The sequence below is a fragment of the Musca autumnalis genome, unplaced genomic scaffold (assembly GCF_047663935.1).
Source record: "Musca autumnalis isolate F117 unplaced genomic scaffold, ASM4766393v1 scaffold_1, whole genome shotgun sequence".
NCBI lineage: Eukaryota > Metazoa > Arthropoda > Insecta > Diptera > Muscidae > Musca > Musca autumnalis.
In genome coordinates, this window is record NW_027411644.1 from 298,019,233 (window position 1) to 298,046,817 (window position 27,585).

Consider the following 27,585-nt stretch of genomic DNA (forward strand, 5'->3'; position numbering starts at 1 on the left):
TCTACGTTGGATCAATGAGAAATTTCATTGATGTAAAGTAAGATTTAATTTATGTTATAAAGCTTTTTCTTTACGTGTATAGCTTTGTAGTAAATTGAGTTAGAAAATGATCGCGTGAATAGCTGAATCTGATTCCCTTGTGACGTATTGATATCTTATGAATTTGTCTGCAACTATGACTCTTTGTTGGAATGATTTCATCTCAAAATTAACCAATAAAAACCAAATTATTTTCCAATTTTTCCATGACATGCATAAAATAATATAAATCTTGTTTGAGTTCAAGGCTTCCTTCTGTCTCACACACATGTGTGTGGGTTCTACGTTCGCATAATAACTTTCATCAAGCTGTCAAAAATAATCAATAATTCACAAATCGTTCAAAATGATTGCAATTCGCATTTATAATATATGGAATAACCCACATGCGAAAATTTTGCACCGCAAAAACACTCCCATATGCGGTGAGTAATGGAACAAAGAGAAAAACAAAAAAGCCTTGTAGTTATTATTAAATTATTAAAATTCATGTGGATCACATTGTTAATAAATCTTAACAATGCAGCGGTTAATTTTTTGAACTATCATCACTGAGAATTGGTGCCGTTGTCAGCTACCTAAAAAAATATGTATATTTTTGACAGTTTTTGTTTGCGTGATTGATTGATATGCATTAGATCTAATTGGAATTGAATAATAAAAATGTAAAATGGAAGTAGAATTGTCGACAAAAAATAATAATTTCAATTATTGGCAATAAATATGAACAAATTTAGTGGTTGAAATTAAAAAGAAAGAATCTTCTATCTATAAATGATTTTAGTGGTCTTTTAATTATAGACGATTTATGAAATTAACCCACTTAGCGCCGAGAATTTTTTTGCGAGAAAACTTAAAATTTTTTATGAAAATTATATTTTTGGGACTTTTTAAGCATTTTTTAAAAAGTAACTTTTTTCTCTAAAACGTATAGTTTTCCTACAATCGGGCCTTCATTTAAAAGTGCCAAAAACTTTGGAGGGTAATATTGGTGTATCCTTACATGCCAATCCCTTGGTTTTTGATTGAGAAAATACTCTTACTATATTCCTAACAAATCCCGGACTTTATATGATTCTAGAATTTATGATTAAATTTTTATCGCATATTTAAATTTTTCATCAAAAGTCGAAAATTACAAAAAAGTCGATTTTTTTGTATAGCTTGGGTTTTAGACCAATTGCGTGGAAATGCGTAGATCAAATGAAGCGTTATGAGCATGAAATGATAGATAACACACCATACTTTAACAAAATGCAAAAAACCCCACACAAATATTTGAAAAACCAGAGTTTTACGTCAATTTTTGCAACCATTTTTTGTGGCGTTTAAACGACCAGTGGCTTTATCTGGGTTAATTAAAATTTCTGTGTCTACTTCCTGAGCGACAGCAATGAAAGCCCTTTGAAAAATTAGTTTTCAGCCAGAAACCCATAAAAATCCCCTGTAAAATTAAACCTGATAAGAATTACAAATACTGGGATTAAGGTGCTTGAATGTTTGCCCTATATTTTCAAACTATTTGTCCATTGTAACACATACAAATCTAATTTTTTCATTCATTCACTCTTTTTTATTACTTAATTCTTCTCTTTTATATCGCCACTAAAATTAAACTTTTTGATAAAAATTATATTTACTTTTTGTTCGAACAAAAAAACAATTAATTATACATCACATTGGGAGGGCCGTCAAGTGTTATTATATTCAATTTTTATGACAAGCCATTAATTAACCAATTAAAGAATGACCATAAAATTGTGGCGTCTAACATCGGAAAAATAAATATTAAAAAAAAAAACGATCACTATTTTCTGTTACACCAACATAAAAATGTCGGTGAAACGAACGATGATCACGTGTTGAGTTGATACTAAATTTGGAAAATAACAGCCAACAATGAAACTGACACTACAACAGCACAGCGTGTCATTTGGGGAACATAAATGTCACTAATATTGTCTACTGAAATGTTCCATTAAGGAAAGTTGTTGCTTTTTTATGGTTATTCAATAGTTAGAGGAGTGTGAAGGGGGTCATTTGGGTGATCAACATTTTATTACAAGCTAATGCAAGAGATAGAATATAAAAAGGCTATAGTTGAGAAAGAGTCAACACCACGTCATAATATATTGAACAAAGTTAAAATGTACTTAATTACGTGGATATATGCACCCTGATACGGTCATAAATGGGTCTCAATGAAATAAAGGTTTTGGACGAAATCCGTTTCAGACAATTTGCAGTCGCTTTAGCTCTTTTCATCCATCTGTCTGTAGCTCTAAATTTCCATAACACGATTATCTTAAGATTTCAAAAATAATGCATTTTTTTATAACATTTTCAAAGAATTTTGAATTTTGCTAACATTTTATGTCAACATGTTGTTTTGTGGCCAAAATTCCTCATCACCAAATAAGCGATACTTTTGTTTGTTCAACAAATGTTTGCACTCACTGTACGTTTTTTGTTTATACAGATAGAATGTTTGCGTTTTTTCTTGGTTTGAATGTGCATAAAAAATTAATGTGTCCCATACCTGCATACAAGCCTTTTAAATGCCGTTTAAATGGAGTTGGCTTCTCTCATAATTTAAACACGATGATATCATTTCGTTTTTAGTTAACAAAGCGAAAAGCCCTGTGGCAACCTTGAAGTTTATTCAGTAAACAAAAATTCCCAATAAAAATGTTAAAACAAATTAATGGTATTTTATTTTGCGTTTTGAAGGACCTAAAATGAACTTCTAAGAAATGAAGCGACTGCAAAGGAGAAAAGAAAAACATAAAGATAATAAATATGTACGTTTTGTTCGGTGTTGTTAATAAAACGAAACGATCGTGTCTGGAGGTCGGAACTTTTAGACAAAAGGGCAGCATTTATACATTAATAAAAATTGAATAACATAAACATATGAAAGCTCATAAAACACATATAAACATACATACATATGTTTACGTTTAGAATATTTTGGGTAAAGGTAGACCTCACACATCCATACTGGCGGGCATCTTTTTACCAAAAAATACAAAGATCTTAAAATGTTTATATTTTGATACTTTTAATTTTTGTTAGTAAAAAATATTGTGGTGATGATCTATTTTTATAAAATAATAAAAAAATATTTATTAACAATTACCTGCAGGAATGGATCGAAATAGTTCAATTTAGATGTGGTTCTTATTTTGAAAGTCATTTCTTTTCGATAGATATCGCGCCCACCAGTCATTTCAGTTTGTCACTGTATAACATAGAGTTTTTGGGCGACTATGCTAGGAAGCATGGACTTGCCCACGGAAACATAATATCGCTGTAAACAGGAACACAAGGAATAGCATCGCTATAAATTTTCAAAGGATCTTCGAACAGTGTATCTCCGAGATACCCTAAAGAGAAGAACGAGCAAAAAATAAGTTTGGACAAAAAAACAAGTAAAAAAGTGTAAGTCGGCTTTGCCGACAGATATATACCCTCAGCCGATATGAAGTGAAACGTTCACCTACGGACAGATCGAATCTATTTAAGGTCTCTTTAGAATTTTGTGGCCCTTTTTGGACATTTGAACTTGCCGACAAAAATGTGGATTAGGAATTAACTGCACTAAGACACAAATTTTGAACTTTTGTGGGGGAGGTAACTCAGGGAGGACCGATTTGGGCAATTTTAGAAGTTTAACTAAATTTTGACTACATATTAGGAGATCCAAAGTTTGGACAAAATTAGTTGACCCATTCAAGTGATATCGTCCTAGCATTTTAGTGACATTTTTAAATATTGGGGAGAAGTACCGGAAGTTGTGGTCCGATATTGCTCCATGAAACTAAGTTTAGATATAATCAGACCAAGACCAAATGTTGGGACCAAATCGGTTGAACAGTTCGAGAGTTATCGTGCTCTCCGACCGCCACATATGGTGACATAGGGGGTTTTTACACCTTTCGGGTTGTTTTCCGAAGAAATATGAACTTGCCCCTGAAAAACTTTTACCGTCGTAATGGAGGTAGCGAATGCAAATCGCTTCAACCAAAATCAAAGTGATTCGATATCAGGTCTTAAAGTGAACTTATCCGAAATTTTGTGTGAGATGGACCAGAAGGAGTAGATAAATATAGTCCATATTCGAACCTGAACTATATCTGGTAGATATATTAGGATGTGCAACGTATGGATTACATCGGTCACACCCTTCAAGAGTTATCGTGCGCACAATTTTTCGAAAATTTTTGAACTTTTGAGGTGGAGGTACCTGAAGGAGTGGACCGATGCATTTAAACTATGTTTGGATAAAATTTTACGAAGGCCAAATTTTGCACCGAATCGGCATGTCCGTTCGAGAGTTATCTTGCGCTACAACCACTACACATGGTGTCATAGGGGCTTTTTGAATCTTTCAGGCTATTTTCTCAGGAAGTATGGACTTGCCCCTGATGAAACTTGTGCCGTCGTATAGAGGACAGCAAATACAACTTGCGTAAACAAAAATCAAAGCGATTCGAGACCAGGTCCTAAACAGAACTTTTTTCGAAATTTTGTGTGGGAGGTACCCGAAGGAGTGGACCGATTGAGTCCATATTGGAACCTCATCTAAGTTTGGTAGAAATTACACGATGTGCAAAGTATGGACCAAATCGGTTATTCCCTACAAGAGCTATCGTGCGCACAAGTTTTACGACAATTTTTGAACATTTGTGGGGGAGGTACCTGAAGGAGTGGACCTATACGGCCCATTTTCGAACTGAAATCTAATCTGGACAAAATATTTCGATAACCAAAATTTGAACCCAATCGATTGATCCGTTCGAGAGTTATCGTGCGCACCAACCAGCCAGACAGACAGACAGAGAGACGGACGGACATTGCAAGATCTACTCAAAATTGTCTGAAACTGATATCGTACAAACATACTTGGGGTCTAAAACCATTATTTCGACGAGGCACATTTTTGGTCGTATCAAAGTGTAAATACACTCTTTAGCCTAAAGGCTGAGGGTATAAAAAAGCAAACAAATATCGCCGGAGGGATTTTTAAATAATTCGCGGTCAAAATTCACATTTGTAGGATTTTTTAGTGTTTCAAGATTTTGCTTGAAACGGCAAGTCTAATGGAAATGGGACTAGAAAAAATATTTTGATATATATTCTATTCAAGCGCCATCCTAGTTATACTATGAATATTTGTTCATAAGGTGTGGCCAATCCATCTCCATTTCCCACGTTTAATGGGTTCCTAGTTCGGACCAGAATATCCTGCCTATAATCATGATGAATTTCTTTATGAATATCTGTAGCTTTTGCCTGATAGTGTTAGACACAAGGCAGGTTTCACTATCGTATAGTAGAATCGAGCCTCCACGTAGAGAGCCGCAAAATTCTCCACCATGAAGAGCACATGTTACGACCAGGAGTATGGTGCTGCTACGGATTAGAAAAATGCGGCATATAGGGTTACTCTGCAATCAGAAGAAAGGAAGCGCACGAGAGTTGTATCGGGAGAGACGTTTTTCCGCAAAAAGAGAGAGAAATGGAGTTTGATGTACGGAAGCCAGAGTGAAGTCCGAAAATTCTACAAAGAGTGAAACATCAAACTGGCGGCTTTGGTAGAGGAACATTCTACTGTAGAGACGAGCAGGATAAAGATTGTGTGTTCAGGTTATGGAAAAAAAAATTTTTCAAACTGTTTGGCCCAACCACAGATATAACAGATCCAATACCAGAAAAATGTGTTCAGGGTATACCGCCGGGTCGTATGAGCCGATGGTTTACCAATCGAACTGTTCAAGAGTGGGACGACATACTGGTTAGCATAATCCGGCAGGAGAAAGGCAAGCATCATATGTCCCGTCCACAAGAAAGGAGTGTGCTCAAACTATGGGGGCAAAAGTGTGTGAGGCAGTATCTGCGATATCGTGCGAACGACTAAAGCCTATGGTCAATATAATAATTGATCCACGCCAATACGGTTTTAGATCTTGCAAATTCACCATTTACTAGAATATAACCTTGCTCAAGGGGAATAACCATACTTTGTCGATTACAAAACTGGTTTCGACAGAAAAAATGTCATGCAGCGTATATACCGAGGCTTTTAGTCAGTTAAAATTGATCAACAAGCTTATTAAAGGTCAGCTTGGCAAACTTGCGAATTTCTCCAGCGAATTTCTCAAAAGAACGATTCCGTGACATAAACGGATGGAACAAATAGCACTCTTAATGTTCTACCCAAGGCGAATTTAATAAGGTGATCCAAAAGGCGAATTCAGGTGGTAGTCTTCATTTGCTCCAAAAATTTTTGCGCGAAATATCCACAAAAGATAGAAGAAAACGTTAAAATATTCTTCGCGAAGCTTAAATAAAGATGTTATACACAGATATTCTTTACTGCTAAACCTAAATAACGACGTGGCGTACACAAACATTTCTGGGCGCCCATATTATCCAAATACGTTGAGTCCCAAATCACATTTAAAACACAAAATCAGCGACCGAAACTTACTTAAATGTTTTCATTCGTAAAACAAATAATTTTCCTTTGCAATGAATTGTATTTCATGTTTTGTTGGGCTTTTGTTTTTAAAATACAAAACACACACACATACAAACAATAACGTTATGTCAAAGTTAAACTTTTTCAACTTTTTCAACAAACAAACGCCCTGGGTATACGTCCGTATATAGGTATGGGCCTTATAGAGAATAAATATTTGTTATTTATTTTTGATTAAAAATATGTTTTGACAGAAAATGAAGACATCAGTAGGTAGGTATTATTAGGTCTGTCTGGTTACTTTCCCAGCAAGAATTGTACATCAAGATCTTTCTCAGAGAGTAAAGATTTGTATACCCTACACCACTATGTGGGGAGGGTATTATAGGTTGGTTTTGGCCAAAAAGTTTGTAACGCATCGACATAATGGTCGTAGACCCATACATATATATACCAAAATGAATGTCTCGAGCTGAGTCGATCTGGCCATGTTTTTCCGTCAGTCTGTCCATCTAAACATTGTAATCACGCTACAAGTCTCAATTTTGATCGGATCGTCACCAAATTTTGGGTGTTGATGAGGTCCCGGAGGGAAAGAAGCCTATTGATTTTGGTGATGGTCGGATAATATTCAGGGGTCGGAATGTGCAAAAAACTTATTTGGAGAAAAAGTCAACCTTTTATTTCAAAGTGAATATCTCTGCTTCTATATGGGATATATCAAAAGCAAAAGGATTTTTCCTCTTTGCAACTTTGTTCTCCAAGAAAAATACAATACGATTAGGCTTACTATGTATTTCCACAATAAAATTGTTTTTAATTTTTATAAACATAAATCAACGAAAAATTAAGAACAGATGATTGATTGTTTTCAGGAAGAAGAAGAGTTGCAGAAATTTGTCCAGCAAGAATTTGCAAACTCTCAGTAAAAGAACTGTCAAAATGTCTCTCTCGAATCGCTCTCTTTTGCAGATTTTTTTGTTAACAGACGACTTCCAGCAACAATTGATACAAATTGTTACAAATTTTAGGGTAACCAGACAGACCTATTGCATCACCTTCTTTCTTGCACAATGGTTCTACCGATAACAAGAGTGTTTTCAACTTTTATTTAAACTTGTCATTCACAATTTTGCGTTTTAATTTTACCGATTTTTGTCGGTAAATTAAAAAAAAAGAGTTCGAGAATCACACTACAGGTTTCTTGTGGTTAACGGAATGGAAAAAAATCGATCCGCTCAATGATCGATATTGCCAACACTAGTCAAACATCTCGTTTGCTTGACTTTTGAGTTATCGAATAACAATTAGTAACAATTTGCGAAACCTAATGTCTCAGAGTTTCGAAAGTGAAAACATTCATAATTTTTTATGGATTCTATATGAATATCTATTGTCCCGCTAAATAAGTATAACAATATAAAATGTATATATAAATACGTGTATATTAATAAATATGTATATTCTTAAAATTACCTGGACTTTCCACACCTATAATGGCATCCGAATCCTCTATAAAAATTGCAGCAGACAAATAAAATATTAAAAGAAATGGAAAGTACACAAATTCCATATGTTATTATTTATGGTGTATATAATAAACACTGATACAGATAAAAGTTTTAAAATATGCCACGGAAAAATGTCATCACAAATAAACAACAGAATGAAGAAAAAGATGTTTTGTGTGTGACTAACTAAATAACCAATGACTAATAAAGAAATGCTAATTTGTCTATGACAAATATAACAACTAAATAATGCAAAGAGAGAAAATTAAAATTAACGATGCATTCGAACAAGAAGCAATTGTTATTAATATTTATTACGAAATTTACTATTTATATCATTGAAACCTAACGTAATGTACTGTATGAATGAATGAATTGATGGATGGATGAATGGACGGACAGACGGATGAACAAACGTTTCTGAGTGTCTGCAAAAAATTTATGTGATTCAAAAAGCCATCAAAAATGTTTTTTGCTTTCAAAGTATGCACAAATTGCATTTCTGTTTTAACAAAAAATAACATTTTTGTAAATAGTTTTTTTGAAAGAAAAATTCTTTTTCTACATTCTCCCCACTAAATTTCAAAGTCAATGTGCGGCATATAAACAGTTGGCGGAGAGTAGTATAGCACATCTTTTAAGAAGCCTATAGAAATTTACCAGTGGCATAAGAACACTTATCCCAAACTTCTTTAAGGTACAATGTAGGGATCGGTAAGTCGACTTTTGATTAATTGTTTGGGCGACTAGAAAATCGAAAAATCGACTTGCGTATCCCTAGTATAAAGCCAGCCTTAGTCCCAACCATTAATATAGCTAAAATAGTTAACAAAATTGTGGTGAAATTTTTGGTGAAAATTATATATGTGATGCAAATTTTCAGATAACCAATCCGTATTACTTTCAATATCTGTTTTATAAATAGCAATGGATTCAACAATTTTTGATAAAGTTTTCATCAATATAATTAACCTCTCTTCCCTCGGTGATTTTTTAGATTAGTCATTGACATTTTTTGTTTTTCCCCTCAAAAATCTATGCTCCACTTCAACGCAACTGTTTGGAATTTAGGTGCCACAATTTCATGTCAATTGCATTGCATTCTTCTTGTTTTTTTTTCAAAAGAGGGTGGGTGTTTCGTAGCAGGTTCATTTGATTTCAAAATATGCAGCTTTTTTGTCTTTATGAAAAATCATTTTGGGTGTCTGGTTTATTTAACATTTACTCGGGCATATGACGTTAAATACCATTTGAAAAAAAAGAAGAAAAGAAACAAAACAAAAAACTGGTGCAACACATTTTGACTTTGAAATCATTTTCAAAAATTTAGATTCTCCCCACAATAACACAAAAACAACGTTATTAACAGAAAAATTAGGACAATATATGGGCAGAAGATAATCTCATGTTGTAATAAGCCCATGTGATTTACCCCAAAGGAGATTGACATCTGTTTTATTATATTGAGAAATTGTGTAGAGAGGGAGATAGAGAAAAAAAGCTGAATTTTCTTTTATATCAGAAAACGTAGCAACAACAAAAACTCAAAGTTATAAAAATATTATTCAGCTGGAAAAGAAGTTGTCTGAAAAAAACGAAATAAACAAAACTGTTGCAATGAAAAAGAAACAAATTGAATCAAAGCAAGCAAATATGCTTAGGAGGCGGTAAATAATAACGGAATATTTTGGTCCATGCAAGAAGGTGTTGAAGCCACCAATGTTGTTGATGGTGGCGGAGACGATGGTGGTGGTGTAGCTGTGTACCATGCCACCTCAATGACCGGAAAATGTGGGCAGGTAACACAAAATGTACGCGTTTATGTTTTTCATAATTGCTTATGCGTTTTTCTGTTTTGTATGCAACTAAAACAAGCTGTAAGAAATTTTTAAAGTTGCTTATGAAATAAATGAAAAAGTATTAAATAAAAATGTACCCCAGACCACTCGGTAGCTGAGATTATGGTTTATACATATAGGTATTATATATTGTGTTTGTTAAATCTCACGTTCTAGAGTTTAAATTGGCTTTTATTTTCTTGCAAAGTTAACCTAACTAAAAACGACGACACAAGACATACTTCCTGAGATAATGGCGTAAAAACTAAAATAAGCCTGCCGGAACCAACTAAATTGGGTAGTACCTAAGATAATCCTCGAAGAGAGAATGCTATTTGGCTCAAACGTTGTACATCAAATTTATTCATACAGACACGGATTAAGTCTGAATATTGACTACATGGTGTAACGTGACAAATTGATCACGTACATAAAACCAACAACAGCGACGCCCACTACCACAACAACAATACAACCGGCCAACAGAGAACAGCAAGGCCCCACTACCCCACAGCGTCACAACCTGTCAATCCATACACACTGTTGGGTTCGCTTGCATTTCTGTGGGATGTGTGTGTTACAGTGCAATTTCAGGCTAGCGCCATCATAACAACTGCAGAGTAATTCTCAATTGCTCTGTGCGACTGTACATATTAATATTCCAGTTTCGTTGGGGAAAGGGAGGCTTGCTACTACAGGAATCCAGCCATCGGGTTTGAGTACAGTTGTGTGTTCGTGGTCCGCCAACCGACACGGGAAGTATTTTTGAGAGATACCCCTTTGCGCGGTGGCTAATACATTCACTCCACCTCCGGGTGTTGTTCCACTCCACCTTCGGGTGTTGGTCCACTTGCCAGTATTCGTAGTATAGTGTAGAAGTTAACTAAGAACTAACACTTACTAACGACGACCTGAACAACCGAACCGAGTGCTGAATCACCGAGTGGCCGAACCCCTACAACCCGAGAGCCGAGGGCCCAATCTACCATACGTACACCGAGTGGCCGAACCCATACGAACCCCGAGTAGCAGAACATCTACAACATGAATCACCGAGTGGCCGAACACATACGAACCCCGAGTAGCCGAACATCTACAACGCGAATCACCGAGTGAACGAACCCCGAATGGCCGAACACATGCTAACCCCGAGTAGCCGAGCATCTACAACACGAATTACCGAGTTCCCGATTATATTCAAATCGCCTACTACCGAACAGCGAATACCCGATCATCATCGAATCATTTACTACGAATCCCGAAGCAGGTCGTTCTTCCGACAATTACTGAACACCGAATCATCCAGCTCCAGGGCATCTGCGAATCGCCGCATCCGAACCTAATACCGAGTCGTTGGGCCCTACCACACATACCGTTGCCGATCCCCCAGTCAGTTACCCGTTACTTAAACCCTTCTTATCGTATTTAAACATCAGAAGATTATAAATAAGTTTTACATCAATAAATATCCGATTTAACCCCCAGGAAAGGGAGAATACTCGTCTTATTATTCCGTAAGGTTTAGTGGGCCCTTATGGCGACCCTGGGCACGACTAAGTCTACCCCAGCCTACGACAAAACCCCGTTACAATGGGATTACTCTTTCGGGTACCACCTACACAAAGTTTGGAAAGTCTGGGATCGTTTTTAAATATGTGGCAACATATTGTCTATGCGGCTCTAGTTACGAAGGTATGTACATATATATTTTTTGGGAAAATCCATAATTTCTGAGAACATGGCCAAGTACCGCGGGGGAGTTGTCCTAAAAAAATTATATGTAGGGATTGTTTTCGTGGTGGTTATTCAGCTCATCAGGTATAGCTGTGTGAGTGGCTAGGCGAAGGTCAATTTTGAAAGAAAACCTTTTATTACACCCTGGGCGGGGTGTGCCTCTCCACAAGATGATGACTGCATAAGTAGTCCAACGAAGATATAGGAAGACACCCTGTTGCAGATATCCGGCAGTCTTATAAATAATTCCATTGCGGATCACATACTTTGACATACTACACTGGTGTCTTATAGCTCACCACAGGCTGTGAATGTACTTAACCGGATTTCTTCATCTACTCCCGTTACTTAAACCCTTCTTATCGTATTTAAACATCAGAAGATTATAAATAAGTTTTACATCAATAAATATCCGATTTAACCCCCAGGAAAGGGAGAATACTCGTCTTATTATTCCGTAAGGTTTAGTGGGCCCTTATGGCGACCCTGGGCAAGACTAAGTCTACCCCAGCCTACGACAAAACCACGTTACAATGGGATTACTCTTTCGGGTACCACCTACACAAAGTTTGGAAAGTCTGGGATCGTTTTTAAATATGTGGCAACATATTGTCTATGCGGCTCTAGTTACGAAGGTATGTACATATATATTTTTTGGCAAAATCCATAATTTCTGAGAACATGGCCAAGTACCTCGGGGGAGTTGTCCTAAAAAATTATATGTAGGGATTGTTTTCGTGGTGGTTATTCAGCTCATCAGGTATAGCTGTGTGAGTGGCTAGGCGAAGGCCAATTTTGAAAGAAAACCTTTTATTACACCCTGGGCGGGGTGTGCCTATCCACAAGATAATGACTGCGTAAGTAGTCCATCGAAGATATGGAAAGACACCCTGTTGCAGATCTCCGGCAGGCTTATAAATAATTCCATTGCGGATCATATACTTTCACATACTACACTGGCGTCTTATAGCTCACCACAGACGGTGAATGTGTTTAACCGGATTTCTTCATCTACTCCCAAAGTGCAGCCTACTTCTCATCGTACCGCAGCATGAGTAGACGACTTATATGTATGTGCTGTCGAATATGGCATTAGAACAACATTCCGCAGCCCTTTACTCGCGAGCAAGCAAAAAGAGAGCTTCTCTCTCCGCTCTCTAAAGGAAAAGCCATTAACTGCGCCGATTGCCGCATTAGAACTTTCGTTTTTGCTGGGAAACCACAAGCCCTATCAAAATGGAACTTAAGCAAAGGATTTAAAATTGTTGAGATTTAGAAGTTCAAATTGGGATAAATCACTGACTGTATCGCCTCCTTATACAACAATGTCATATACGCGCGGTACGCCTTAACAAACTTTAAATAAAAACCGTTTACACCTAGGAAGTTTTTGCGGATTCTGAGTTCACATTTTTAGGTTTATTATAGGCTTTCGCAATTTTGGTTGGAAACCGCAAGTCCTATCGAATTGGGGCTAAATTGATGTAGCTGTGAAAATTCTCTAGAGGATTGACCTTTATAATATTTTTATAGGTTCTACCGTTTTTGAGATATAGAAGTTCAAATTGGGACAGTGCACCGATTTGATTTTTCTCACCTATGAGCATTGTAGTTTCAGAATCTGCAAAAACTTCCCAGGTGTAAGCAACTCCCAATTAAAGTTGGTTGAAGAGCACTGATTTTATTTCGTGACTAGGCAACATCACTTTTTCAGCGGTGACAAAAAGTATTTCAGACATGTAAAACTACAAGTGGTTTCGTAAGACAAGCCGTTCGGAATGAGCTATAAAAAGTAGGTCCCATACCATTGATCTTGATGATCCGCAACTGGATAGCACGCTTTGATACTGGGGAGGAATAACACTTACTGGTAATAAAATTGAGATCAGCTGGTAGCTTCAGAAGAGGACTATTAGTTGAGCTAATGATAAGTTGAGAACTTTGCTCAGATACTCCACTACAGATTCAGCCAGTAGTTTTAGCATCAGCATTAAAATTCCGTCAGGTCCAAGCGCTTTGGATGAATCTGCGTCTTGGATATCATCTGCAACATCAGCCATCGTAAAAAATCACTTAGCGTAATATCGGCCACATTTCCTAAGGATCTCAGCCATGTAAAAGTTCTCTATAAGTGTTTCCTCAGGATACGCCGTTCGGACTATCGGACATCATGGAGCTAATACGAATAGGTGTGCACTCATTGATATTAGAGAAGTCTCCCTTGTCACTTCTGGGATGTTTCTGGATCAATTATAAATCTATTTGGCCAATTCCTAGGGTTAAATGCCATATCTAATGGTGTGCATTAAAATATCCTATGACTAAACGGATTTCGCCTTTCAATAGTGTGTTCATGTCACGCGATTGTCGCGGGACACATTTGGGGTTATTCTGAACGAAAGTTCCCGTGAGGTTTTTCACTTCCCCCTTATGTTGGAGGAAAGACAAAACTCACGGGGAATTTTTCGTTTACAATAACCACCATTATGTCTATTTCGCCCGTTCCACACATGACTGCTACCCCCATACGTATGGGTCACTTGAGTCAAACTCAGGCATGCTACGTCTGTATAGGACTGATTGGTGCAATAGGATTGCGAATCCACCGCCGTAAAATCAAAACAAAACTGATCTGTAGGTTGTTTTACTTAACCAAAGCAAATTTCTTATCAGGGCTTGTCTGATTTTACTGGTCTTTATTGAAATAGGATTTGGTATACCCATAGTTTTATGATACGTCAAATTCGAAGATACCACAGATCCAATCCCACAAGATGGAATTGAATGTATACCACCCGGCCAAGATGAGGTAAAGACAGCAATAAACCGGCTGAAGAATAATAAGGCAGCAGGAGATGATGGCACACCAACCGTGCTGTTTAAAACCGGAGGCGACACGCTGATAAGGTGTATTCATCACCTAGTTAGCACCATCTGGCAGGAAGAACGAGTACCCGCCGATTGGAACCTGAGTATCCTGTGCCCCGTCCATAAGAAAGGAGATAAGACTGTATGCTCTAACTATAGGGTCATAAGTCTACTCCCGATTGCCTACAAGATCGTGTCAGGGATATTGTGCGAACAACTAAAGCCTATGGTCAACGAGATAATTGGGCCATACTAATGCAGCTTTAGACCTGGCAAGTCCACCATTGATCAGATATTTACCCTGAGGCAAATCCTGAAGAAGACCCAAGAGAAGCAGATCGACACCTACCACATTTTTGTCGATTATAAAGCAGCCTTCGACAGCCCACTACGCTCAAAGGTATTCCAGGCCATGTCTGAATTTGGTATCCCCGCAAAGCTCATTCGGCTTTGTAAAATGACTTTAACTGACACGAAATCCTCAGTTAAAATAGGAAAGAATTTCTCCGAAGAATTTTGTACCAAAAGAGGTTTCAGGCAAGGAGGCAGCCTCTCGAGTAAAGTGGGTCTGGCGGTAAACGGCGTGAAGACCAAGTTGATGGTGTCGACGCGCAATGCGTCCATTGAGATCGGACCAACTGTTGAAGTTGGTTCCTATAATTTTGAGGTAGTAAAAGACTTCGTATACCTCGGCACCTCCGTAAACACAACAAACGACATGAGTTGTGAAATAAAAAGAAGAATTGTATGGGCCAACAGATGCTACTTTGGCTTAAGTAAGCACTTTAAAAACAAAGCCACAGCTCGTCAAACAAAAATAACGCGTTACAAAACACTGATACTATCCGTGGTTCCGAAGCCTGGGTACTTGCGCAAGCAGATAAGGCAGTGCTTGGCGTGTTTGAGAGAAAAATTCTTCGAAAGATCTACGGACCAATCTGCGTTGACGGTGAATATCGACGTCGTATGAACCACGAACTGTATCTGCTATACAACCACATCAATATAGTTCAACGTATCGAGATGCAGCGATTGCGTTGGCTAGGCCATACAATAAGAATGATCGATGATGAACCCGCTGAAAAGGCGTATAAATTCGAGCCACATGACGGTGCACGCAGAATTGGCAGGCCAAAGAATAGATGAATAGAAATATGTTTGTGACATTATCCAAACTTTCCACATCGTAAAACAGACAAATTCGAAGATAGATTATATCGGTTCCTTTCATTGCTTATCTCCTCAACAAAAACCACACTTTTCCGCTTAAATAAATGTTAGGGCGACTTCTCAGATCATCTTGAAATTTTGGCTGGTAATAGTCCTTATGGATGCCACCGGGGTCAGGGGTTCGATTCCAAGGTCAGACAATATCCCATTTTGAACGGTGTAATAATGTTGATGTCTTAAGACAAGCCGTTCGTACTCGGCAATGCACACATCAATATGGGAGAAGTCTCTCTCGTCCTTATAGCCAGCTTATGTTTCAGCTTTTTGTCGGGTTAACCTACTTTATTAAGATTTACGTAACCACAATGAAATTGACATTTGAAAGCCAGTGGGTTTACTAAATCTGGGTTTATATATGTACCTACATCCGTACCTAAACGTAATATTACTGCTGCGATCCTGATGATGAACACTTCGGTTGTGAAATTCTATTATTGTGTACAATGGTCGTTTTTTTCGGAAAATCTGATTCTTGTATCATCAATTATAACCCCTTTGATCTACACTCCCAGAAATTTAAACCCCTTAACTTCTAAGTAATGAAATGTTTGAGATTTCTGTCCACATTTAGTATTATTTTGTTTATTTTTCTTCGTGAAGAGTGGTCTAGAGTATTATAAATAATTATATGTTTGGATGCAAATAGATTTAATTTTTATATTAAATATTTTTTTAAAAAAATATTTTACTTTTAATTCCTTTATTGGACACTTACCTTCATTCACGTAACCTCCCTCCATGGTGCCAAACGTGTACAACTTGCTGCTTTTAATATTTAGCTCGTTCGAGAAAAAGAAATTCGTTTACTAAAGAAAACGACAAATTTCTATTGTTGCGGGGAAGATTTTGTTAAACTATTCACCAATTTTTCTTTTAAACTTTTAATTTTTATGATATTTTTCTTATATAAAAATATTTTATTTTTTATTCACTTAAAAATTGACATTTGTCTTAGCACTCTGAAAAAAATAACACCAAAGAAAATTAAATAAATAACAAAAACAAAATTAAAAATTAACTTTTAAAATGGAGAAACACTTGAAACTCCTTTTTTGTAGAATTATAACAGTTTTAAGATTTCACAATAAAATTTCTCATTTAAACACAACAACACTTGAAGAAATATTTAAACTGATTTTTAATTTCCCTCTTTTAAGATTTTTTTTCTTTCTCTTGTAAAGATTCTTCAATTTAAGACAATTTCGTTGGATTTATTTTTGCACTTGTATTTTATGTGTATTTGAATTTTTATTTCTTTTAAATTGCTTTGTAGCAATGCTTAAGGGATAAATATGTTTGCCTTATGTGATTTTAGTAGAACATTTCTTTGTTTCGATATCTTTTAATGAGCCGTTGTTCTTCTGTTCATTATTTTATGACCGTCCCACCAAGAAAACACTTGTGCACTATATCACGCAGTTTTCACTTGTGAACGTTTTATATCTCAGCTATTGTTGTGGATGTTAACATTTGCCAAGGAGTTTTTGCGTCGTTTTGTTTTTCTCCCATGACATTCTAGGGCTATTTTAAGTAACAATTCGATTTCCAGCATTCATACCACAAAGACTACTTTAGTGAGTTTTATTGGGATAATCTGCAATGAGACAAAGAAAGAAAGACATATTAAGATAACAATGAAATTAGTTTGGAGTTGACTATAAAGAATTTTTGTTCAATATCTAGAAAATATGCCTATATATATATATTAGTTCGATAAAAAAGATTTGTGTAAAAAGGCCATATATAATGTGCGGAATCACCAACATGAAGCACTGCAAATGTTGATCGCCTGACTCATCGGGTGATTACCAATTAAACCTTGATTTTTTCGAGTTATAGTTTATAATTCTTCCAGATGTACTTGGGATAGGTTGAGCAGAGGGGCGATATAAAAATCACCACATGCACTTAAACCAGGGTAGGCGCTCCTGATCACAATCGAGCAGAAGTTAATTTCCTTGTCTGAATACTAGAGAGTCAAGGTATGGCAAATGACTATTTTTCTCACTCTCCTTTCTGAAACATAGCTGCTGGTCACATATGTTTAAAAGATTTACAATAGTATCGACGCCATTCCTTCTTACGATGAAAAACATGTCACTTAGTCAGAATCCTTGGCTTTATAATCAAATTATATATAGCCTCGTCAAGTAATGTTTCCATAATAATATCAGAGATTATTGGTGATATTTAAGTACCCATTGGCATTCCCTTTTATTTGTTCATATAGTCTGATATTGTATAAGTAATACCGCAAGTCCTTAATATCCACGGTTAATTGTAGACAACCTTTCTTTTATGGAATTTTTTGCAAGATTTGCTGGCACACTACGGACTAATGATACAACATGAAAGGAAGCCAACATTTTGTCTGCTCGATGTCCTCACACAGCGTGAAGTGCTTCACAGTGTCAAACGATCTTGATAAGTCAAGCGCAACCATCACTGTTCTATCACTCAGCTTGATCTGGTTGAGTCCTTGACAAATATGTCTACTACTGTGGAGATGGCGTACAGCGCTGTTGTCTAGCTGTGCTGCTTACGGAATCCATGTTGATGATCGGCAACTGGATAGCTATTTCTGACGCTGAGGATGACTATAGCCTCAAGGGTCTTTGCTACAGGCGACAAAAGCGAAATCGGCCTGTACAATTCACCTTTGCTGGCATCCTTTCCCGGCATCAGTAGCGGGATCAGCCTGCCCATTTTCCACACTTCAGGACTTTAGTGAGACAGGTTAGGAACTTTAGTGTGATACATGACACCCGGCGCATGTAGCTATTTTAGCATTAGCATGAAGATTCCATCAGGGCCCAAAGCTTTGGATGACTTCGCGTTCTTGATGACATTCACAACATGATCTATGGTAAATTGTGGCGGTTCATCCTCGGCAGGAAGATATCTAATGCGCCTAAGTTCTCTTCTCTATCACTCCTGGGGTGCTGGGCAAACGGTCGATTGAAATAACTTGCACACCTCATCGGATCACTCAGCATAGCGTCACCAAATGTGATCGAGTTCCTATCTTCCTCCTTTCGAGGGTTCGGAAGTGACTTAACCGTTGCCCATAATTAACTTATACCGGTTCCAATGTTGCAACTCTTCATGCTGTTTGAGGTCATCGAGCAGATAACCCCCCATTAAATTTGAGTTACATGTGTGGAAGCCAGTCGTACGTCGAATTCAGGAAGAAGCAGTTTAAGCACCGTACAGGGATCAGTCAGTATAGCCTAAACAAATGTGATTGAGTTCCTATATTTCTTCTTTCGAGTGTTCGGAAGTTGCCCATAATTAACTTACTCCGGCTCCAATGTTGCAACTCTTCATGCTGTTTGAGGTCATCGAGCAGACAACCCACCGGTCAAGTTTGAATTATATGCGTGGACGCCAGTCGTACGTGGAATTCAGGAAGAAGCAGTTTAAGCCCGGTACAGGGAGCTACCCAAGGTGGAGTGATATCTCCGGAACTGTTTAACATATATCTCTTCTGTATTCCGTCCCCTCCAGACGGCATGGAGATCGTCACGTATGCTGATAATTGTAAAATCTAGGCGTCAAGCTGAATTCCTATTTGACTGATGTTACCGCATTTTTCCACGGGAGGAATATGCAACTAAATCCACGGCCACTCTGTTCACCACATGAACGTCAGTGGTGAGAACTGAGTTGAATGTCACGGTCGATGGTAGCAGAATTCGAACCACAAACTACCCCAATGTTCTAGGCGTCACATTCGGCAGCATGTTCATGTGGTCCGTGTAGGCCACAGCTATCTGCGATAAACTGAGATGTAGGAGCAAGGTCCCAAATCCCTAGACGGCAGAATTTGGGGTGCAGATAAAGAAACCTTGTTGACTACATATTGTAAGATTTCGCTGTGGTGTTTGGCATTTATTAAGTACATGTTGGGTAAAAAATATAATGCCTGCCTATCTCTGTTATGCCGGCGCTTAAAAACGCCAGTTGGCAAATCTAAGGGGTTGCGGTTATTGCTGGAACAACTGGTTGGCTATGCCATTAGTCCTTCAGCTCAAAATAAAAGAGCTTGGGTTTTTTACTTTTCAGAAGATGTAAAGCCAGTTTAGGATCTGTATGACTTCTGATTTTATTTTCCATTTCATCGTCCTTATATACAAAATATAACGGTACTTAGTTCTAACATTTTTGTTTTCCTTTATCTATCCTTAAACATAACAAAAACAATACTTAAAACTATAGCTGATAGTCAGCTGACCTACTTAACATATTAGGATTAGGATAGTTCACACGGAATGACATATTGTTACTTATTAGTCCGGTCAAAATAGACATTGAAATAGCAAAAATTCCCACAAAGCTGAATTTTGGTGGAGAGCTAGAGTTTGCCATTAGAAGCAACGTCCTAAAAGTCCCCATCGATCCCATGTGTGCAAAAAAAAATTATTCGGGGTCAAACGTCAAATTTTAAGGGTTTTTTGGTTTTCGGATTTATTTTTTGATAACGGTTGATCTAATCAAAAAGTGACTAAAGTAAATATTGTAGACAGAAAAATTATCTCCAAGTTTGACCTTTATAATTTTTTTCCTAGAAGAAACCATTCTTGAGATATAGCTGTTCTAAAAAACACATGATTTTTATGCACTTATAAGGGAAATATGCACATATTCAGACGAACCGGCTAAAATAAGCGAAGTAACTGGGTCTGTCACCCCAAAAATATATATATTTTCTTGAAGAGCGGGATTATAGCTATCTTCTAAAAAAATTCCAACAAAATCGGAGCTTGTTTAGTAGAGTTATTCAATGTTAGAATCATTTTATGCAAAAATAGCCCATTTAACCCACATGTGTAATCGAAAGCCCAAAGGAAACGACCCCAACGAAAACTCTCCGATTTTTTTCAAGTTTTGTCCGAATGTAAGGTTTGTTGCGCTGATTACGGAAATGTATAATTTTCAACGGTTGCGGATCCGGTTCGCCGGTTATTCGACCCGAAAGGCCAAATTTAAAAACCGGGTTAGACCCGGATCTACTGAACCGATTCCTGCAAAGTGGATATCGTCTGAAAGCTTACGGAAGTATCTACCACATAGTGTCGTTACTTTAACCGGTTCGCCTCATAATGTACTTACGCGGCTAATTTTTTATTTGACTTTTAGATCGCGATATCTCGAAAATGGTAAGTATTTTTTAAGTATCATAAAGGCCACTCTTGTAGACAATTATTGAATCTACAACTTTTACTTTAGCCGGCTTTTGCTAAGTCTTATCGTTTTTGAGAAAAATTAAAAAAACTGAATTATGCCTCCAAAAATGACCTTTGACCCCGAATAACTTGTTTTGCACACATGGGATCGATGGGGACTTTTAGGACGTTGCTTCTAATGGCTAACCCTAGCTCTCCACCAAAATTCAGCTTTGTGGGAATTTTTGCTATTTCCCCCTTACACGCATGTCTATTTTGACCGGACTATATGTTAATAGGGTAGTTCACCATAAATTATATTCATTCGAATAATTCATAATACCTCCAATAATAAATAAAGCAATAATACTACAATATAAAGCGATAGGTCGGTCTGCGGCAAGCTTTGTGGCGCCAGTATGTTCCTCGAATATAAGTGCAACGTGATGGAAAAATATTCTAACCTGTCAGAATGCCGATCTATGAACTGCAACAGGTGCCTCCTCCTGTCATCAGTGGACCATCTACATGAGGAGGCAAAGATTCTTCCAGTACAGCAACACAATTACATGCTTTCGTTGCAGTACTTGTCCGGGTGTTGTCGTGAGAGCCATCCTAATTACCATTTGGTGGATAGGACCCTCCTCCCACTAATATCAGGAGGGATCTCTCAAGAACTGGAGAGAGAAGTCCAACATTATAAGAGATAACCCCTACATCAACAAATCTATCAAGCAAGTTTAAATAGCATTCACCGGATGCCCTCGCAGATGCCATGAACAACTATCGTGTAAATGCCGTCCTCGGAAAGCACCCCCATCTATCGGAGCTGAGGAGAGGAAGCTGCCACGACAAGCCAGAATAATTTTGGCTCAACTAGGCTCGGGATGATGAAGCCGTCTGAATTCCTATAGGGCAAAGATCGAAGACACAGCGCAAAACATCTGCCCAACATGCGGCATAGAAATGCCATGATTAACGTGGGCTATAATATAGTGCGTCACCTTTAGGTATTCTCTGTATCTCAGTAATATCGGTCTTGTACTTTGCAAGGACATCCGCCAGTGCTTAAACTGCACCTTCTTTTTAAAGAGTCCAGATATCGGTACCTTTAACTGTTTAAGCTTCCCAGGTGACACCACGAGAGGTCAGTGTCCACTTAATATGAGAGAGGGACCAAGATAATACCTGGACTTTGCCATGTTAAAACCGGTCTAGACCGTTTTTTTTGTACCATTCATCCCCTACGTCACGGCTTCTAAAGTTTGATAAATAAGTTGAAAAAGTATTTGCTCCAGAACTGTATTTCATCCACAATTTTGTTATGGCCCTTTTTATTGTGTGAATTTATTTCATGTATTGCTCGACGTTTCGTCGGTTTGTTTCCAACTTTTTCAAAAGCTTCTTTGATTCAATTGTAGTAACTGAGATAACTTACGTTTTGTGAAATAGTGTACATAAATTTAACCTACTTTGCATTATTTATTTCTTATTATTAGTAAAAACGGGACTCCATAATATTTAATTAACTAATAAGAAATAACTCAAAAACATATATCGCAGTAAAACTTAAGTCAAATCTTTGTGTGTGACTGTTTCTAAATAATCGGAATAGAATACTGAAGTATAATATTATCTTTGTCTTATTTTGTATTAATTGAGCTGAAAATCCTTTCTTGTATTCGAAGGCTTTCCAATGTAAATATTTTATTCTCCATCTTCTCTCTATTTAATATTTTGGCATTCAGCAGATCAGCTGTGTGGTCTATTGAGATAGCGCTGTTTTTGACCTCCTGATTTGATGTGGGTCATCATTTTTTTTTACTGGGGGAAATCTTGCACGAATCTTGCCTAAGAAAATATACTTTACATATCACATATGTATTTGTGAGACATTTAATCCCATGTATATTCATATCCCGCAATAATGACTCACAATTATCTTCCGTATTTGTGTCACAGTTGTAGAAAATTTTATTATTATTGTTTTTAATGTCTAAAGTATACGAGCGCTAAACTTTCCGTGTTCATAGAAATTGCCAAGATAAACATGGCAAATTAATTATGCAATGTCACCGACACATACCGTACGCACAATACAATCCGTGTAACCGTTTAACACGCACGTAATAGCCGCATCAGCTATATACTTAGCAAGGCCCATTATTATCTTATTTGAATAATTTTTTAGGTAAATAGTTGCGAGTTTATCAGCAAGCTAAAAAATTCGCATTTGTTTATACGAGGCCTAAGTATATTCTTCGTAATTAAGCAAATAATTATTTAGATATCATTTTGTCTGACTTTTAGTTCAAGCTAATAATGTTAGGTGTTAAAATGTTATGTTGTTTAAGCATACACAAACATACGTTTTATTTCCTTTTTGCTTAACAACAAACTTAAAATTTTCTTCATTTTCAAGAATTTTGGTGTCGGGTTAACTTAGGCATTCTTGTTCTTCTTTATTTGCAAATTCGTTTTCCGAATATTAGCAAATACAATTTAGTTACATTTCAAAAATATAATAATAATCTGTTTTTATTTAGAAAATCCCTCTCTGTCTCTCGCCATGCTTAATAGGTTTGTAACATCTCTGATACCAGTCATTTTGTGCTCTTCACAGAACTGAACTAATCTATCACCTCCTTCGTTCCTTTCACCTAGTTCGTATTCCCTGTCATTACAGGAACTCGTTCTTTCCCTACTTTAGCATTAAAGTCACCTTGAATTAAGTTGTTTCGCGTGGCTCTGTCATACTAGATCCTCAAATTCGTCGTAGAAAACTGCAATTTCGTTATTGATTTTATCAGCAGTTTGTGCAGGCTTGCATTTTAATTAATAGCTAAAGATCGGTCAGATTTCGGGATAAACCCCGTAACACCCTGCGCCACTGCATTTTGTAAGATTATTCCTACAACATTTCTATTGTTTCTAATTAATATTGCCTGAGTGGTAAATTTTCATGTTTTGAGAAGTCAACTCTCCATTTTTAGGCCATTGTGTCTCACTTATTCCGAGAATAACGATATTTAGTCTTTCCATTTCCGAATTAGTATTTGAGAGTTTACCAGCCTCATAGAGACTCCGCATATTCCATGTGCTAATGTTTAGATATTGCTTTGTTTTACCTCCTGGGTTGTGTTAGCACCCTCGTGTTACCGGAGATTGAGTGCAATTAACTCCTTTAATTGTTTGTTTTTCAAAGAAATATTCTTCAGTGGTTTCCGTTGCCTTCTGAAGACTTAAATTTTTTTTTGGTCTGTTCCAGTACTGCAAGAATTTACTAATTTTTACTATTTTTTCCGATAACATAAAGGAAAAAATGTTATCGTAGTAAAAAGTAGTAGCTTCTTGCAAGTTCTGGAACAGAGCAATTGATTCATATCCGTTAAATTATATTCATTTTCGACATTTGAAATATCATGAAAAATAGACCCATCGTAAATACCCAGGAAACCAAATGTGGGATGTCCGACACATCTGAACAACTTCGGAAGCAAAATCGTTCAGATTTCGTTCCAATTTCGGAGAGAATATCGGAAGTAAATTTCTCTTCAAATACACCAATGTTTTTCTTCCGATTTCGGTACGAATTCGGAGCGATATGTCGGAAACAAATTTCCCTTCGCACAACAACCGCCTTTTGAATATATCTAATAGCAAGGGGTTGGTTTCATTTTAGTTTGTTTTCCAAAAGCAAAATACAAAGCATATACAATATTTAAATATTTTAAATATAAATGCAACATATAATAATTTAAGCTAGTGCTGATAGACTCAACATATTCGTACACATGGTTTACATTGTTTTACTATAACAACAAAATGAAAAGTGAAAATACTTAGAAACGTTTGAAATTACAATCTTCCAATAAATAACATAACACAGAAAAATTGATCAATACGGAGGCGTCAGAGAAAATTTTTTCAGAAGGTACCTCCGATTTTCATACGACATTATTCGGTATTCGGACAAAAAAAATTCGACTTCCGAATTTCCCAAGGATTTTCTTCCGATTTCGTTCCGAATTCTGACCGAAATCGATCCGATTTCGCTCCGACTTTTGTTACGAAATTATGTCAACCACTTCATACAACTTTCGTTAAGATATCGTTACGATTTCGGATCCGACATCGGACGTAGCATCCGAATTATCTTCCGATTCCGTTACGATGTCGGTATGATTGGTTTGCTGGGTAACTAGACTAACGACGACTTAATCAAATCATGTGCATGTGATGAAAGATGTGAAATGTTGTTGGCTTTGCCGACAGAGATATACCCTCAGCCTATGTGAATTTAAACGTTTATCTACGGGCAGATCGAATGTATTTGGGGTCTTTTCGGAGTTTTGTGGCCCTTTTTGGACATTTGAGCTTGCCGAAAAATGTGGACTACGATTAAAGTTCAAAAGTGTAGCGGAGGAGGTACTTAAAGGAATTTACGGACTTGGTCCATTATGAAATTGGATCTTATTTTGGAAGTCATATCGTGCATTCACTCAAAGAGTGGCATAACTCAAAAGATGGGTTTTTTCTACGACGTCCACTTTATGCTGTGTCCAATTTCTATGCTGATATCTTTAAAACTCGACGAGTTACAACTTATATGAAACGAGGTTCGCATAATTCAACACAAAAGTTCTTTGAATTTATGAAATACTAAAACACTTCAAATCATGCTTGATCTTGCACAGAAATTTAGCACTGATATCTGGCTAGCTGTTTGCAAAATATGGTCCAAGTAGTTATTTTAGTTTTTGTGTAATAATCTTTTTAAATTGGGAAGTCAAATTTCAATCGCCAACTTAAAACGCGTTTTTCGCTAAACTGTTTTTTTTTTTTTTTTTTGATATATCGTCGGTGTCATGCTTAAGTGTTCCATACGCCATTTTTGACTTTTTGAGATATAGGTGGTTTCTAAGGTTTTCCGGTATGCTCTTTCTGAATTTCTAGTCGGCTTGCTCCTATCTGCTCTAGTTTCCGAGATATCCATGCATCGACGCGAAAGCTTAAACTTTTTTCAGTTATGAACTTAATATTTTAAAAACTTACAAGTTTAAAAACACATTTCAAAAATCAGAACTTGAATTTTCGCTTTAGAAGTATTTAATTTATTAAGGCAAATATGGAAAAAATTTTTGTCAATTTGTTCTATATGATGTACAATATTTCACATTTGTGTCATAAGTGTGGATATGGAACAAATCGACAAAAATTCTTTTTTTAAAAAAATTTCTATAACTTTTATATTCCAATACATTTTCTTCTATATTTTTGCAAATATGTTCTATATACTATTATTTATATTTCAAGTCAAAAATATAAATATTTTCTTTAGTCAGCTCCACGCAGTTGTGGCGCAAAACATTAAAATGCGATTATCTCAAAACGGGCAAATGGCGTATGGAACACTTAAGCATGACACCGACGATATGTCACTCTTTGAGTAAATGAGCGATATCTTTTCGATAGATATCGCGCCCACTAGTCATTTCAGTGGGTCATCGTATAACTTTTAGACCAATATGCCAGGAATCATGGAATTGTCTACGGAAAACATAATATCGTCCTAACAGCAGGACCGCAACGAACAGCATCGGTATACTTTTCCAAAGGATCTTCGAACAGACCCCAAACTGCACTTAGACACAAATGTTGAACTTTTGTCATTTTAGTGACATTTTTTAAATATTGGGGGGAAGTACCCGAAGTTTGGACAAAATATGACGAAGGCCAAATTTTGGACCAAATCGGGTGATCAGCTAGAGAGCTATCGTGCTCTCCAGCCACTACATATGGTGCCATAGGTGTTTATTACATCTTTCGGACTGTTTTCTCAAGAAGTATGGACTTGCATCATGAAAAACCTTTTATCGTCGTAATTGTGCAAAGTACGGACCAAATCGGTTACTCCCTTCAAGAGTTATCGTGCGCACAAAATTTCCGAGCATTTTCGAACTTTTGTGGCCTGATATAATCTATCTTCGAACTTAAACTAAGTTTGGACCAAATATTAGGAAATCCAAACTTTTGACCGATTCGGATGATCCATTCGAGAGTTATCGTGCGCTCCAGCCAGCCAGACAGACCGACGGGTATGGCTAAATCAACTCCAAAGAATTTCGTCCAAACATACTTGGGGTCTCAAACCATTATTTCGATTAGTCATATTTTGCCCGTATGAACGTTTATATACCCACGTTACACGGTGCTCTTGAAACAATTTTAAATGGAAGGTGCTTACACCTCGAAAGTTTTGGCGGATTCTGAAACTACAATGTTTATAGATGAGAACAATCACAAAACAAAAAAAATCGCCGGAGCGCTTTTTAAATAAATCGCGATTTAAGTTGACATTTTTAGGGGTTGTTTAGGTTTTCGCGATTTTGCTTAGAAACCGCATTTCCTATCACAATGGGACTAAACCAAATGTTGTAGCTATGAAAATTCTCTACAAGATTGACCTTTATGATATTCTCGTCGGTTTTACCGTTTTTGAGATACAGAAGTTCAAATTGGGACAATTCAAATTCAATTCAATTTTGTATCGCCCCCTTATACAACAATGTCATGACTGCAAATTCCCAACATAAACTTATATATCTAAAAAAATGATACAACTTAGGATAAGTTACATAAGCCAGTCTTGTAGAGAATTTTCACAGCTTTAAGATTTTCTCAGGTCCCATGTCGATAAGACTTACCGTATTCAA

The 27,585-nt window shown here is 36.8% G+C and overlaps 1 protein-coding gene across 22 annotated transcripts in view; it reads right to left on the reverse strand.

The window, feature by feature from the left end:
* LOC141389784 (aminopeptidase N) overlaps positions 1–27,585 on the reverse strand; it is a 332,473-nt gene that overhangs the window by 179,599 nt on the left and 125,289 nt on the right. For 5 of the 22 annotated variants that reach the window (XM_073961849.1, XM_073961846.1, XM_073961848.1 and 2 more), the window contains exons 2-3: positions 16,420–16,663; positions 8,000–8,035 (exon numbers count right to left, since the gene is read on the reverse strand). In XM_073961849.1, coding sequence (XP_073817950.1) covers positions 8,000–8,035; positions 16,420–16,444 — 61 coding nt within the window. In that variant the 5' untranslated portion in view covers positions 16,445–16,663. Of the gene's footprint in view, positions 1–7,999; positions 8,036–16,419; positions 16,664–17,004; positions 17,299–27,585 lie in introns of all 22 variants that reach the window. The other 17 variants (XM_073961859.1, XM_073961861.1, XM_073961855.1 and 14 more) reach the window with 9 other exon arrangements.